Consider the following 15,847-nt stretch of genomic DNA (forward strand, 5'->3'; position numbering starts at 1 on the left):
CATACATATACAAGATAATTGACACCACTTACGAGTCTATTTATATACTACTTACATATCACTTAATTATACTTACAACTAACAGATTGTTATATGTAGAACACCCTACAAATAACCTTCCCATCTAACAACGGATCGAAACAATAGTCATATTTCCATTTTTCTCCGATGGGCCTAAAATCTGGGCTGCACATGAGAAGTTACGGGATCTGTATAGAATATCTTCGTGGTGATTCTTGAATCCGGCCCTTCAACAACAAAGCTTTTAGTCCCATGCAAATTGGAATAGACTAGTTTTGTTTAGTCCCATGCAAGTTGAAATAGACTAGAGATGAGCACCATTTTTACACTCAATACCAACATATTAGAAAACAGTAAGCTAGTACTTAACATCATCTTTGAGAGTAGTAATACAAGCGTCCAGCTCAATTCGGGGTGACATGGAATTTTGCGCAATGAAGTTATTTGCTAGTAGCAAATTTTTAAGACCAGTGACGCTGATGACAAGATTCAGAGCCAACGCTTAGAGAATCCATGTCCACGATGAAAGCCTCGGTTCTTCTCATGCCGAGGTCCACACAAAACATGTGCCATCAAGTAGCTGCGGTCCTGTTTGTAGTGTATTCCTACGCAAATGAAAGATACCAGTGAACAAGTCATCCAGAATGATAAGTCATCCCAACGCGGCAGACAAGTGTCATGCAGGCATAACTGTTTAGGAGCTTCATGACAACCCAGTAATACAGACAACGCAAAAAAACCAGTTAAATTTCTACGTGCAAGGATAAACAAGCCACAGAAACGCATAGGCAAGCTCTCGGATTTCTGGATGCCATAGCATTTGCAAACACAGTTTCCTAGAGGCCAAGACCAACTGTCCGGCCATCTCTCCTCCGCAGGCCTGCTATGTAATGCTTCTCCAGGTTGGTGTCGAGCTCCTCCTGTTTCTTGGCTTCTGCTGAGCTCCCATCCTTGTTCTCGACCTTGTTCTCCTGAACCGGGGCACTGCTCTTCACACCCTGCAATAGGCCAAGGCATCCTCAGACTCTAAAACAGTGTTAGTGCATCGCAGAGTAACAAGGTATATATTTTGCAAGTATGAAAAAAAAAATAGTAAATTGGAAAGGTCGGAAATATTGGAAGTAGAGCCTGAAAGGAGCAGGAATTACCATGAGTTTGTTAAATTTCTCTTGGCGCTCATGATCAGAAAACAAACTCAAGTCCCAGCGATTACTTGTCTGTAGCATCAGGTGTTAACAATACAATGATCAAGTGATGTGCAAGTAAAATGGAATGAAGATGGGAAATTTTTTTTTGCCTGTTCTCTGAAATTTACCTCCTCCGAAGGATTGCTCTTTTTGTTGCCCCAAAGAAGCTTTTTCTTCTGGTCAGTAGATAAGCGCCCAGTTCCAGGACCAAATGCTGCAATGTTCCTATTCACTGCCACAGAATAAAAAAGGATGGTCAATGATGCCATCCATAACTCAAATTGTCATGGAAGAGATTACTATCATGGCCATCTCACTGGAAACCATCATGGAGGTATGGAAAAATAGTTTCTTGAGTTATCGATTGTCAGTGCAAAATGAAACAAATACAATTTTCTTTATACCAAGCAGCATTGTAGATAGGTGAACACACCAATGTTAAGACAAGAGCACTAAATTAAAATAAATACAAAACCTGGAGATGAGGCAGAAATAAAAAAAAATGTTGAAAAATGACAATCAAATGAGGAAATGCTTACCTAATTCGGCAGCTTTCATGGCTGCAATTTTAGCTGCACTCACACCGTCTAAGGTTCCTCCAGATTTATCCAAGGCTTCATTTGTGGTTGAGTATAGCTTGGCATCTGTGGAATTCCATAATTTCAATGTGACACTAAATATAGCAGAGTATGCACTAACAAAAATTTAAGAAATAAAAAAATTAACTAACCCCCTGAGCAATCAACATTTGGCCCAGCAGAACTGAATAAACTTCTTTTCCTCTCCTTAGTATCTACCCCAGCTTCCTTTTCAATTTCCTTTCCGTTTCTCTTCTTCAGGACCTCCTCCTCCTTGATGATTTCTTTGTTCTTACCACCAACCCTGTAATGATCCCTTTTCTCAACATGTTCTCTATCATCTCCATAACCTCTGGAAGGGTAATCTTGCTTTCTTGCGTCTGCATATTTGTCGTACTCTCCATCATCATATCTTTGATAGTTACAAGGGGACTCTTGCTTTCCTTCATTCTTACTCCTCTGCTCTCGATTAACAGATTTCTCTCCATACCTGCTGTCAACATCTCGCTGATCACCACGTGATCTACCAGATGTGCCACCACGCTTGGAACGATCATAGTAAGTATCAGCCCTTGATTCACGATCTGACCGAGAGGCTCTTGGATGGCTCCTCCCATAATCATCAGCATGCTTATCATGATACCTCCTATAATCATCATGCCTCTTGGTTTCACGTGATGTTTCATAGGAATGCCTATCAGCGTGCCTAGGAAATTCATGACCTCTGCCAGGTCTGGAATTACTCAACTCCTCTAGATCTCTCGAGTTGTCCTTCCTTCCAGAATTCTCATAATCTTTATCACGGCCTTCCTTGTATTCAACTGGACTATGACTCCTCCTACGTTTAGAATCCATCCTGCAGTCAGGAGCATCTATTAATCGAACAGCAATTCAACATTTTTCATAGTAAGTGCTTAAGGGAAACTTCATTCTTAACATCAAATATTATTATTTTATTAGTAAAACTGCCATAATGTAATGCCTATCATTAGTTGTTACATGAAAGGTTTTACACAGATGAATCTATTTCTACTCTAAAATTGACTCCTAATGCAGAATCCACAATATGCCACATCACCTCTAAACCTACAACCACCGGATCAACCCAAATAGAATATAAACCATGAGATCTTAAATACTGGAGATACTTTGATTATATAACGTTTATTTGAAATGGTGGTAATTTTCCAGGTCACATCAGTTGAGAGCGTACAGAATTATGGACTAGTGCCTGATTCTTTAGGGGGGTGGACAAGTGTTGGAGTGTCCATAGATTTAGTGCCTGATAAGGACTTTGGGAAATGTGGCAAGGAAAAGAACCAACAAGATGAATAAGGTTTTATGTAACGGAGATTCAGCAGTCAGCACCACTGTAGTGTTAAATTAAGTATGCAATCCTCAGTGGTAAGACTGTAATGTCAGACACTGCTTATCAGATCTCCCCGCATCTCCATGGTTCAACTGGATCTATTGTCGGCACGTTTTCTGTGGCTAAAATTAATGTTATATTATGACATAAAATACAGGATTAGGATGTCCTATTGATAATTCGAATTTTGTCAAATGAATGTGCCTATTTCAACATGGCCACCACGTGATTCATAAATTCTATGCCATATTTAAAACCTGGAGCGCAGAACATCACAATAAGGAAAAATCAAACTACCTGCTTCTACTAATCAAACGATGCGTTGTTAACCTTGACCTAAAATCTGAAAGTATCGCCGGCCTCCTCAAAAAATGAAATCTGGTATGTACCAAGCTAGTCCCTGATAAAACCTAACGCGACAGATTCGGACAGGATGGACACTAGAGTCGATCCATCTGATGCCATTTACAGACGGAGATAGGAACGCGATTTAAATAAAGGATCACGACCAAAATTTGCGCAGGAGGAACTAGCCTGCACCACGGGCAGAGTCCTACACCCGTGGCCGTCTCCCACCCGACACGTTCCACGGATCAGTCTCTGTCCTAACACGACGTAGCGGGGTGGGGGATCGACGGCGCGTACCTCGGCGACGGCGGCGGCGTGCTCTTCTGGCGGGCCGGGGTCGCGGGAGGGGGACCGGAGGAAGGAGGGATCTAGGGTTGGGATGGATGGATTTGGATCGGGAGTTTCACAAATTGGGGGAATCGGGGTCTCCGTCTCGGTTGGCCGACGGGTGCGAGACCGGCGGCACCAACTATGTAGGCTGGGCCGGTTGTGGTGGTGGTATTGGGCCGAATAGCCGACTGGAACAGTGTTATGTTCCCACACACAACTCCGGCAATTGTTGCCTAGGATTACAGACATAATTCAGTTCGGAAGCAAGAACACAGAGATAGGAAGGGGAAAATACTGTTAGGGGTTTAGAGAAGTATGATCTATCTTCTTCATACCCTTTCTCTCCACTCGTCTCTAACTCAAATACCTCTCCCATCTACGCTCAAGGCTCGTTTGGCAGTCCGTGTAGTGGCATATATTGGCCCTTAAACCACGTCAACTGTGGATCCAAACCCACACCAGGGCCATCTCTCCCTCTCAAGTCGAAATTGCATTTGGCATGTTGTGTATTGACCCAAACCCTGTTGACCCAGGGGGGAGAATTGTGGAGTCAGGCGTGAAACAGAATGCTCGCGTGCATGCGTCTCTCTTGTTCTCGCCCTCGCATGTGGTGCGCCACTGCCTCCTCGATCCGGCAGCCATCCACCCTCCTCCAGCGACCGTCATTGACTCCAGTTGCGGTTTCCGGTGAGCCTCTCCCTCCTCTCCATCTCCTTTGCTCCTTGTTCATCCTCCTTCTCTTCTTCTTTTTCTAGGGTTTAAAATTCAACTTTTCTTCTCACAAATCCTCTAGATCTTGCATCTTGGTACCAAAATCATGACTGAGGCGTTAATTAGATCTGTTTGGGTTTAGGGCTCAATGTCTCCCTTTGCTATTATTTGGAAATGGATCTCAGATTTAGCCTGGGTTAGGTGATGCCAAGTTAAATTGCAGTACTATCGTCCTGTTTGCCACGACGGCGGCCCTCGCGACCAGTGTCCAATCTAATCTGCTCGCCTTTTAGTTGTCCTTCTTCCTTGAAGATAATGAGTGATGAGTGCTTAGTTCAGTGTACATCTAATCTGCTTGCCTTTTAGTTGTCCTTCTTCCTTGAAGTATCTATTTGCTTTTTAGTGAGTTTATTTTCTCATCAATTTTTTTTTGGGTTCAGGACCTTGAAGAACTACTTCATTGCATACAAGGTGTCCAGGTAATACATGATTACAACTGTAGCTATACCTGTAGCTGAATTATTATATCATGACTTCATGTGATTTAGTTCAACCAAATTTCAACTATCATTCTCTCAAGTTGAGCGGCTATATGTTTGCTAATGCAAAGTGTCAATATGTTACGACTAAATAAAAGGTTTCATAAATACTCTACAGATTTCTCTACTATCGTTTAATCTATTCGCAGATTTGTAATAAGTTGCTGTGCAAGTGTCGCAGCCATTTCTGGAAGGAGACAAAGACACTTTTCCTGGAGAACACATTCTGCACAATGGCGCAGTCTTACTGTCCCCATTGTATGTAACCCTCTTAGGGCCTGTTTGTTTCAGCTAGAGATTCTGAAAAACAGCTAATAAAAGCTGGATTGTGAAAAGCTGGATTGTAAAAAACTGGATTATGAAAAGTTTTTAGGTTGTAGATTCTAAAAAAATTTTATGGACAGTTTAGTAAAATGGACTTTCACAATCTATCAAAAGCTGAGAAAAACCAGCTTCTCAGATTTCCACAATCCAACCAGCAGATTTTAAAAAATTATAACCAAAAGCTATCTGTTTGTTTCAGCTTTGGATTGTAAAAGCTGAAAGCCACAATCCGAAGCTGAAATAAACAGGGTCTTAAATCCCAACCTAAGAGCCAAACTCGCCTTGTCGGTACACATCAAATTCATTTTTCCCCAGCCCTCTGAGTACTTCTTCACTAGAGAAAGGAGATAATAATTCTCATCCAAGAGTTTCTGAACGTGCCCTCTAACCCAGTTGAGCTTATCCTAAAAGACTATGCAAGTGGAACAGTTCGGCTGCACATCATTCAAACACCTAGCACTCACCAATCTAGATTCTAGCTCTTTAAGGCGCTTATCTTTCAGTTCAACATCCTTTACAAGTAAAGGGCAATTCTTGCAAGCACCTAAGAGAGTAGACCTAGACTCCTCCTTGAGGAACTTCTTCTCGACATTCTCAAGCTGATTGGCAACTTGAGCATGCACATTCTGAAGCTCGGCAAGTTCAGTCATAACTAACAAACAACTCTCACACTCCTCGTCATCAAACCTAGACCTAAGCAATATAAGCTCAGAAGAAACAGACTCATACTTAGGCCTAAGCTCCTCCAACTCATGCACAACTTTTTTAAGTAACCTATTCTGGTTAATAAAAGCAGAATTGAAGGTATCAACTTGGATAGAAAGCTGGTTGTAGGAAGGTAATACCTCGAAGGAATCAAGCTTGGGGTCGTTGTCGTTGTTGTTATTCGCCATGAAGTAGAGGCCGATGAAGTCCTTGTTCTTCTTCTTGTCCTTCACTGGCAGCTCCTCCTCCTTTGAGCTCTCCTTTGAGCTAGCGGAGGTATCGATGTCGCTGAGAGCAACCATGAACACCCTAGAAGCTGCCTTGGTTGCCTTCTTGGCCATGTTGTCGCGATTATTCTTGAAGAAGGGCTTCTTGTTCCTCATCTTGTGCTTGTTGTGGTCGTGGTCGCGATCTTCCCTCTTCTTAAGCTTGGGGCAGTCTGCCTTAAAGTGGGTGGTATCACCACACTCAAAGTAGGTGAACATCTTCACAATGAGAGTAAGGTCATCATCATCCAAAGTGTCTACATGCTCCTTTGTGATAGAAATCAAAGAAGACAAAGTAAAACCACTTGATGAAGTGTTAGCACAAGAGAAGCTAGCTCCTGCCTAATTGCCACCAATTGATCCTGAAACCAAAGCTATGTTCTAAGACAGGAGATTTCCAAGACCTATCTGAGCTGTCTTGGCTATCTCGGTGGACTGAAGAGTTCATAACAAGTCAATATGTCATAACTCGGTGACACTTTAATAATCAAGATCTTCACTTCTCATATGCTACGATCAAGAGCCTAGAGAAGCTTAATCGCTCTCTCATGGTTAGAATAGGGCAGAACACCAGTGAATCGAAGATTGCTAACGATCTCATCAAAGCGAGCAAATATCGCATCCAAAGACTCTCTGAGCCTTGCATAAACATTTGATATTCTAGGTTGTATGTCCTTTGGTGTCTAGCCTTAATCTGATTAGTGCCTTCTTAAAAGACACTCAGAGTAGGTCAAATCTCCCAGGTAGTATTGAGGTGTTGGACCATGTTAAACTCATTCTGCTCAAACTTGTCCACAAAATATTTCTGATCTTGTTGTTGGCCTCATACTATTCGATTTGAATATGAGTCGTGTGAGCGGCAAAAATCACATAGTTGGAATCAATTATTTCCCAAATTTCACTTCCTTGGCTTAGAAGATAAGCCTCCATGCGCACCTTTTAGTAAAAAAATCTAGACCATCAAATAGACAAATCTTCCCACTTCTCTCCATTGTCGCATATGAATCACAAAGCTGGTAAAGGTTAACAAGTGATCAAACCAACTCTGATACCAATTGTAGGAACGAGATTGACAACTAGAGTGGGGTGAATAGACGCCTCAACAAATTTCTTGCGAAATAGATGTCCTTCTATTTGTATCACCCAACACACCCCAAAACTCAAGACGAAGAAAAATAGAGAGAAGTTTTAACAAGAGAAAATCAAGGCAACACGACTCCACGGATGGTATATGAACCATATGTTCCATTTAAGATCAATCCATGTGTTTTAGTACTCGAAAGATCATAACATACAAAGAAACAAGAAAAGATGAACAACGAGCAACGAAACTCTCTAAGTTGATTATCTAGAGGCAAAGGAATTCAAGACTCCATCACATAAGAGTATGTATGCAAATTTTATACCTCTAGCAACAAGAATAATGACCTCACAAGGTGCTGAAATTTTAGCCCAAAAATCAAAACTAAAATCAAATCCAGAAATCGAAAAACTTGCAAACTTGCAAGGAAACCAATAGAGAGAAACTAGAAGGAGGTGAGCACAATAACATTAAGAAAAATAAACTACATTGCAGCAGAGATCAACCCTATTTTAAGCATATCACAAAGATTTTTCTTCACAAAGCTCTCACCTAATACAAAAGCTAGGCACTCATCTTCCTCTCCTCTGAAACCCTAGCATAAGGCTCTCATATGGATGGCACAAAGGGTCAAAATGGCTGGTTCACCTCCTCCCATAGCCATACCCCTCTATTTATAAGCCTAGAAAATTTGACCTCTAAGTTTCATAGCTCTTTTTTTCCAAAATACCCCTTTTTTTAATACACTCCTACCTACCACTGATTCATCGGACAGCCATGGTGCCTTCATGACCTACCTTTGCCTCGTCGTAAGCTTCACGATGGTGCCACGTACTTCTCCAGTTCTCCCACTGTTTTGAGGCTAAAACGCAAAACCCTAGCATGCTTCTCAAAGTATGACCTCCCCACCTTAAGCAAGCACTCCGGTGTCAACGCGTGTATTCTGTCTTGTGATTTTGACCCCCAGAAAGTCTCTACTGCTCCCGATCCCTCAGGTTACCTTGTCACTTGCATCGGCATCCCCTTCGCTTGACTTTGTCAGCGTGCCATCTCCATTCCCTTCCAGGCTTTGCTTGACCTCCACGTGTTCAGCTAGGATCACCCTTGACTTCGCCTGGCCTCCTCGATCGGCTAGCACCAAGCACTCCGCTTGGCCCTGATCATCCCACCGTCGACCGCCAATTTGCATCCATTACCTGCACACCATGAGACAAGAAAACACATATCTCCAACTCCAATTTCAGTTAGTCTATAATCAATATGCTCAAATGAAATCTCAAATCAATTCAAATCACATCAAAGCTCATGCAAAACCGAAGATCATCAAACCAAATAAATACCAATGTCAATCACTCATCACAAGTAAACCAAGACACATTTCAACTTAATTTCTCACTTTGTGTTTGTGTGTCTTGATTGTGTATGTAGTTAAGTCTATGCATGTCCGAGACATGTGTGTGTCATGGTCGTGCATCTAGGTTAGCCCATACATGTCCGAGACATGTGTATCATGGTCGTGAATGTAGTTGAGCCCATGCATGTCTGAGACGTGTGTATCATGATTGTGCATGTGGTTGAGCCCATGCATATTCGAGATGTGTGTATCATGGTCATGCATGTGGTTAAGCCCATGCATGTTCGAGACATATGTTAGTCATGGTCGTGCATGTACTAGAGCCCATGCATGTTCGAGACATGTTTTCATGGCCGTGCATGTAGTTGAAACCATGCATATCCGAGACGTGTGAGTGAGTACAGGGTGGAAGAGGTGTGTTTGCCATCCTGAATTGCGTGTGTAGGATGAGGAAGAAGTGTCCATCATCCTAAAACAAGTCGTAGATGAGCCTTGCTGCGTCGACAAGTACAAGATAAGTCAACATATTGTGTGTGGACTGAGTGTTGGAAATTAACCTTGTTATTTAAAAAGTATATTAGCATTTAAGGCTAGTATTGATTTGCATGTTTATGCACGGCAAGTCCCGTGCATGTTTTAGTAGGATTCTTAGTTTCCATATTATACGTGAGGACCAACACTATTTACAGCTAAGCAATCTATGTAATCTGAGTGCATTGTGGAAATAAAAGAGAAAATGGTGCTAGTTTTGCTGTACCACAAAAGTTCTCGAGATGTTTTCTCCCACGAGTAACTGTGTGTGTTCCTCCACTGGCTGATCCTGGTTTAGAGACAACAAAAGGAGCCTTGATTTGGGAATAGTGTTAGGGAAGGAAAGTGTAATGTTGTCCATTTGCAAGACTTGAGCTGCTGTTGTGCTTTCAAAAAGGATCGTAAAGAGAATTCCATACTCAGTATGTTCAGCACCTACCAAGATGAACATTGTGGTCTAACCGTGTAAGATCTTAATTTTTGTGCATGCAACAGCCGGCATATATTACACATGCTTGGAACTCATAGATGCATTGCATCTTCTGTGTAAGAGACACTAACTTCATAGTATTGCTGGAGATGATGACAAGACATGTATCTATAGCTTGCCGACAAATCTAGCGAGTTTTGATCGCAAGCAGAAAGCGGAAGGACAGGTCATCCTGGACCAATAATGATCTTAAACTTCATGTAATTGTAACTCTAACGACTACCTTGAAGTATAAATTAAAAATGCACACGTACTAATTGTGATACCTCCTACCTACATTTTTCCATCCAATATTTTACTCCCTTTCCAGAAAACAAATATCGTCATCGAGCACCCCTTATACTATCTATACGGTCGCACGTTGCAAGTCACAGGTCACATTATTTTTCGTGCGAAATACAGCACTACTATAGAACATGATGTCACTCTCGGTTCCAAACTTGCATCACTACCGCTTTTGGAACCGGCAGTGATAATCCATGATAAGTACCACTGCCGGTTTATGGCATAAACGGGTAGTGATAGTTTGGTTATTATTGTCAGTTCATGCCTTGAACTAACAATGATAATACATCTATATATGCAAAAATACTCTATCAGGGACTGTTCAGCATAGAGATATGTGTAAAAGTTTGATCTCAATGAATAGTGAAAACACAATCATCTTGAAGCGAATGTGTTTTCTGCCACTCATTTATAGCATCTTATTGCCACTCATTTACGGGCCCGAGGGGAGATAGGGAGTGGAGGGGGTGACCGCGGTAGGCGACAGGGATGGGGCGACAGGGTTGGCAGCGAGGTCGCCGACGGGCCTGAGAGGAGTGAGATAGGGATATGGGGAGCATGTCGGCATGACCGCGGTAGGCGGCAGGTATGGCGGGGAGGTCAGCGACTGGCCCAAGGTGTATGAGATTCAGAGATAGGGAGCGGGATGGCATAGCCGTGGTTGGTGCAGCCACGGTAGGCAACATGGACGATGACGAGGTCGGCGATGGGTCCAAGGGGAGTGAGAGGTGGTGCGACCACAGTAGGCGAGGAGGATGGTGGTCCGTGATGAACCCGAGGGGAGTGAGATGGAAGATGGGGAGACAGGGTTGACGGGCCCTAGGGGTAGCGACAGTCGGCATGGCGACAATGACTAGAATTTTTTTTAATGTTTTTATATAGTTTTATAATTCAAATAAATACTAAAAATCCAAGAAAATCCTAGAAAATCTCATAAAATCATAGATGACTCCGAAAAATTCTAGAAAATTCCTAGCAACATAATTTCATCTGTAGATAATATTTTTGGTCTTGTTTTAATCTTTCAAAAGCCGTAACTTGTTAATTGTAGCTCTGATTTGACCCGTTCTTTCGCTGGATCGTCCGAAAAAGTGTGATCTTATATGTTATGATGTTTGTTGTGTGATATTTGATTCTTTTAGGATATTGGTGTTTATTTTTTACCAATTTGATTATGTTTGCAAGTAGACGCTAACATTTCGGATGAGCTAGAATGACAGCAGGATTAAGATTTTAAAGACCCAACTAAGTAAAATGAAAGTAAGTTGTGTTCTTGAATATATTTATCCTAGTTTTTAAAATGTTTTGTTTTACAAATATGCATGCTAATTTGTAGGGAAACCCAAGAGTTAGGTTTTACCCTAATTTTCCCTTATCATCCTTGTCACCAGGGTTATGGTTAGGTTTTGGAAAGGTAGATTATGCTTAGCTTTAGTTTGGGATGGTGATCATAATGATTGCTCTATGAAACTTCATAATGGTCCTATACAACAATGATAAAAGATAATGGTATAATTTTTTTAGCAATATGGTATTGGGATTTGAGCAATGGTTTGATGAGACTGGTAAGTTGTATAGTTGGGTTGTTGTAGTTTTGCTCAAATCTAAGGACCGATTCATAGAGTGATCTTTTTGAGTAAATAATATAACCACAAACCTAGAATGGGATGAGTTTAGCCAATTAATTTGCATATTCTCAGCATTGTGTAGACCATCCGGTTGTGTGGAATGGAAGGGTATACTTCTAGGATGTTCCGTTGGCGCAAGAGGGGGCTTCCGTTGATGATGTATATTCACGTGGTGATGAAACCTTAGCAGTTATGCACATGCTAAGAGGGTCATTGTAAAGTCTTTGTAATGATTTCCTGGTCGCATACCTCGGAACTATGTAAGTGTTCGATCGACACAAGCACAATGGATAATCATAACTTGTGGGTAAATGGTGTGTTTGGTTGGAGGACAAAGTTGGATGGGATAGGGTCATCCCTGTTTTTTGGGATGGGATGAGCCAGTTTTCTATTTGGTTGGACGGATGGGATGAGCCAACTTTCTGTTTGGTTAGTGTGATTAGGGTGGATAGGATGAGCTAGTTTTCTGTTTGGTTGGATGAATTGTATAAGATAAGTTGATTGTGATGATTTTTTGGTGAACACCCCAATTTGTACACATTCATATTTATATATATTCCATAAGTGTTTAGATTAATTTGTGCATGATCCCATCCACCCTAAGTCACCCAACCAAACACACCCAAAGTGTACGATCTCTGCAGGGTCTAAACTAGTTAATCAGCTGTACTCACAGTTATGAGTGGCAATGAAAACCTCACATGATTAGAACTTGATGGTTTGGTTGGTTTTGTCAATCATGGTGGTGTGAACTATAATTGAGGTGGTTTTTCATTTGTTCAAAAGTTGTGGTGGTAACCTTGGTTGAGGTGTTGTAAGGTTAGTAAAGTCAAGATGATTGGAATCTTAAGTTGGTTGGTTATTTACAGTTTTTCACTTATTTTTTATTGGTTTTGAAATGTTTTTACTTAAATGTTGTTTTATGCAAAAGAACCATATTGCCATATTGTTGTCTAGCCTTCATATGCATATTATTTCTCACAACTTGTTGAGTATGACATGGGCTCACTCTTGTTATCACCAAACACTCAATTGGAGAAGGAATTGAATAGTTCATTGTGGACAGATCGTTCTAAGATACATTCCACGTTGATCATGCCTTTGGAGACGTCATAAAGGTTTAGAGTCTGCGTAGCTACGCTTTAGTTTTATTTGGATCTTGGCCCTCAAAGATCACTTTTGTCAGATGTGATATTGTAATGATGTTCATCTATGAAGTCACTATGTGTTGAAATTGATTCCTGGGCTCAACACATAGGTGAGATTGGTCCTTCCCTTGGACCGTTCTCAACATGGACCGGCAATGATACTTCTGTTATCACTACCGATTGGTTCCTAGAATCGACAATGATGAAGCACTGTCGATTGGTGTCATGGACCGATAGTGATAAAGAAGTATCACTACCGGTTGGTTCCTAGAACCGACAGTGATATTTCATAGTATGTAACCACATATTCGGCCCCCAAGTCGGAGCAAAATAGATGAGCTCTATTCTTCTCGGCGGTGGCTCTTTGTGGCGACCTTACGTGGTGAGGCTTCAAAATTTGGAGGAATCCATGTGATCTAGGTGCTCCAAGGTTAGTAAGTTCATTTACATTTCATTTGTACTTAGATTTACTTGCTAGATTGCTCTATATTTTAAAATCGGTGCTTGTTCCATGATGATGAATTTTGAAGGAGCTAGAGCCCTAATTGACTAAGTGAATTTAAGATAATCGATTTTAGGTATACATTATCTAGGTTAGTAAATTCATCTAAATTTCATTTATACTTAGATTTACTTGCTAGATTGCTCTAGATTTTGAAAATAGGTGTTTGTTCCATGATGATGAATTTTGAAGGAGCTAGAGCTCCAATTGACTTAGTATTTAAGTAATATGGATGTACGATACTACCTGTAGCGGTTTAGAGTTTTTTAATAGCATGGAAGTTTTTTGAGCGTTGCTGCGACATACAAGTCAAATAATTGTGATGACTATATATGGTGTCCATGCACTAATTGCAGGAATGAGAAGCAATTTTCAAGCATAGAGCAGATCTGTGCACACTTGCTTTGGAGGGGTTTCAAGCGTGGCTATACCCGTTGGACCAAATATGGTGAAGATGAGGAGATTGAACATGAAGGGCAACCCACTATCGAAGAAGATGGAGGCAACAATATGATGGCCGATGAAGACAACGATATGCTAGTCTTCAAAGATACTTTGGTCCACGACAATGAAGATGGCATAGATCAGATGTTGCACAATGGGGAAGGGGACTTCATTAGAGAGAGACAACATCAAAAGTTCTCACGTATGATAGAGAACATTAAAACACCCTTGTCGACAATTGGTTAACCGCCAATCTAAAGAACTTGTTGAAGAAATAGGGGATGCTTGAAGTAGACAAATAACAAGGAAAACAAAGGGATATTTAGACAGGTTCGGTCCTCTCTAAGGATAATAACCCTACGTCATATTTTTCTTATATTGATCTGAGCCTATTATAAGGGGTGTAGCTAGCCTAGATAGATCTAAACCTAGTTGGCGACTTTCTCTTAACTTTTATTGGCTTGTGTAGCTTCTAATGACTTCGTATTGCTTGTCCTTTGTAGGGCCCCTTGGCTCCGTATATATATGGGAGTGGCGTACATCCTTTGGACTCTTTCTTCCTATTCTTGGAGACACTACTACAGAATAGGCCTTATCTGTCAGCCCATCACTGCTTGTTCCTTACGAGCCGACAGTGATGGAGTATCACTGCCGGTTCATATCAAGGATCGATACTAAAAGTCCAGTAGAAAAGAACTAGTAGTGATAATTGTCTATCACTACCGGTTCTAGCCACGAACTGGCAGTAATAATTCATCAAGTATCACTGCCAGTTCGTGTTACGAAATGGCAATGATAATGGATGATATCTTATCTTAAAAAAATTCATAACTTTTTCGTATGAAATCGGATGGGGACAAACTTTATATGAAAACTATAGTCCACAATGAGACCTACAACTTTGTAGTTGAAAACTTTTAATTTTAGGTCATTTAAATGTCCAAATAATCATAACAATATTTCAGGAAACAAGTATCAAAAGGAAAGCATATCCTATTGTTGTCACTAGCACTACGTGAAAAATAGACAATGGAGACATGATTTAGTGGTGGGTAATAATGCAAACTGCCACTTATATAGCCTCAAGTCAGGACCAGACATTGACCCATCACTGATAACAGGTCTTCAGTGACGGGTCATAATACTACCCGTCACTTATCACATTTGTGATGGGTCATAACTACACCCATCACTTGTGACCTGGTAATATGTGACGAGTCTCCCTACACCAGTCATAAGTGACGGGTCATACTACGACCCATCACTTATAACTTGGCATAGGCGATGGGTCTCCCTACACCAGTAATAAGTGATGGGTCATATTACTACCTGTCACTTATGACTTAGATCTGTTATAAGATCTGGCCAGCGTATGTGCGCGCCTAGCAGTTGGAGACTGGCCAGCTACTGGCTATTTTCTCCGGTTTTGCTGGAGACTCTCTAATATTTTGTTGATTTGAAGTTTGAATTGGTGCTAGGTCTTTAAAGATTTACATCTCCCTCTTTCCTCCTTCTCTAACCCCTATTTGGTAGATTTGTTGTGTTTTGAGTTGTAATCGGTCATTTTGTTTCTTTATCCAAAATCTTAGACAAAGTGAGTGTTATTTATGTTAGATTTGATACTTGGTTTGTCTGATCTACCACGAGATGCCACAGATCTAGTGTAATTGTATGGAATTTTTAATCGCATGCTTAACCATGCAATTAAAGTAATTGTTAATAAAGAATGAATGCTTTTACAATGTAGATGGCGGATAAAAGTTGGATGTACCTTGAGACCCGGACTTGTCCGGAGTACCTGAGTAGGGTGAAGTATTTCATGAGTGTTGCTTTGGCGAATATGAAAGATCATGGTAAAACGGCAATGTATTGTCCATATCACGATTGTAGGAATGATAAGATGTTCCCGAAACCAGACAATGTCCATGCACACTTGATTAAATATGAAATTAAAGAGAATTATACATGTTGGAACAAACATAGTGAGGAAGGCCTTACCGAGGGAG

General features: G+C 41.0%; 1 protein-coding gene across 2 annotated transcripts; it reads right to left on the bottom strand.

Moving 5' to 3' along the window:
• Positions 1–501: 501 nt before the first annotated feature.
• LOC133903555 (uncharacterized) lies at positions 502–3,959 on the bottom strand. 2 transcript variants are annotated; one of them, XM_062344974.1, is made up of 6 exons: positions 3,801–3,959; positions 1,939–2,642; positions 1,748–1,852; positions 1,337–1,440; positions 1,170–1,238; positions 502–1,047 (listed from the first exon to the last, which is right to left on the bottom strand). In XM_062344974.1, exons 2-6 carry the CDS (start codon positions 2,639–2,641, stop codon positions 511–513), a joined length of 1,518 nt encoding a protein of 505 aa, XP_062200958.1. In that variant the 5' UTR covers position 2,642; positions 3,801–3,959; the 3' UTR covers positions 502–510. The 2 variants fall into 2 exon arrangements, with proteins under 2 accessions (XP_062200958.1, XP_062200959.1); XM_062344975.1 differs by having other exon boundaries at positions 643–1,019.
• Positions 3,960–15,847: the final 11,888 nt, after the last annotated feature.

This window comes from Phragmites australis, chromosome 21, assembly GCF_958298935.1.
Source record: "Phragmites australis chromosome 21, lpPhrAust1.1, whole genome shotgun sequence".
Taxonomy (NCBI): Eukaryota; Viridiplantae; Streptophyta; class Magnoliopsida; order Poales; family Poaceae; genus Phragmites; species Phragmites australis.

Excerpts from the sequence above, each read along its gene's own strand:
- LOC133903555 (XM_062344974.1), bottom strand. The coding sequence starts at position 2,641 with ATGGATTCTAAACGTAGGAGGAGTCATAGTCCAGTTGAATACAAGGAA. Across the intron at positions 1,853-1,938 it reads AAATGTTGATTGCTCAGGGG|ATGCCAAGCTATACTCAACC; the intron begins GTTAGTTAATTT and ends GGAATTCCACAG. Across the intron at positions 1,441-1,747 it reads CATGAAAGCTGCCGAATTAG|TGAATAGGAACATTGCAGCA; the intron begins GTAAGCATTTCC and ends ATTCTGTGGCAG.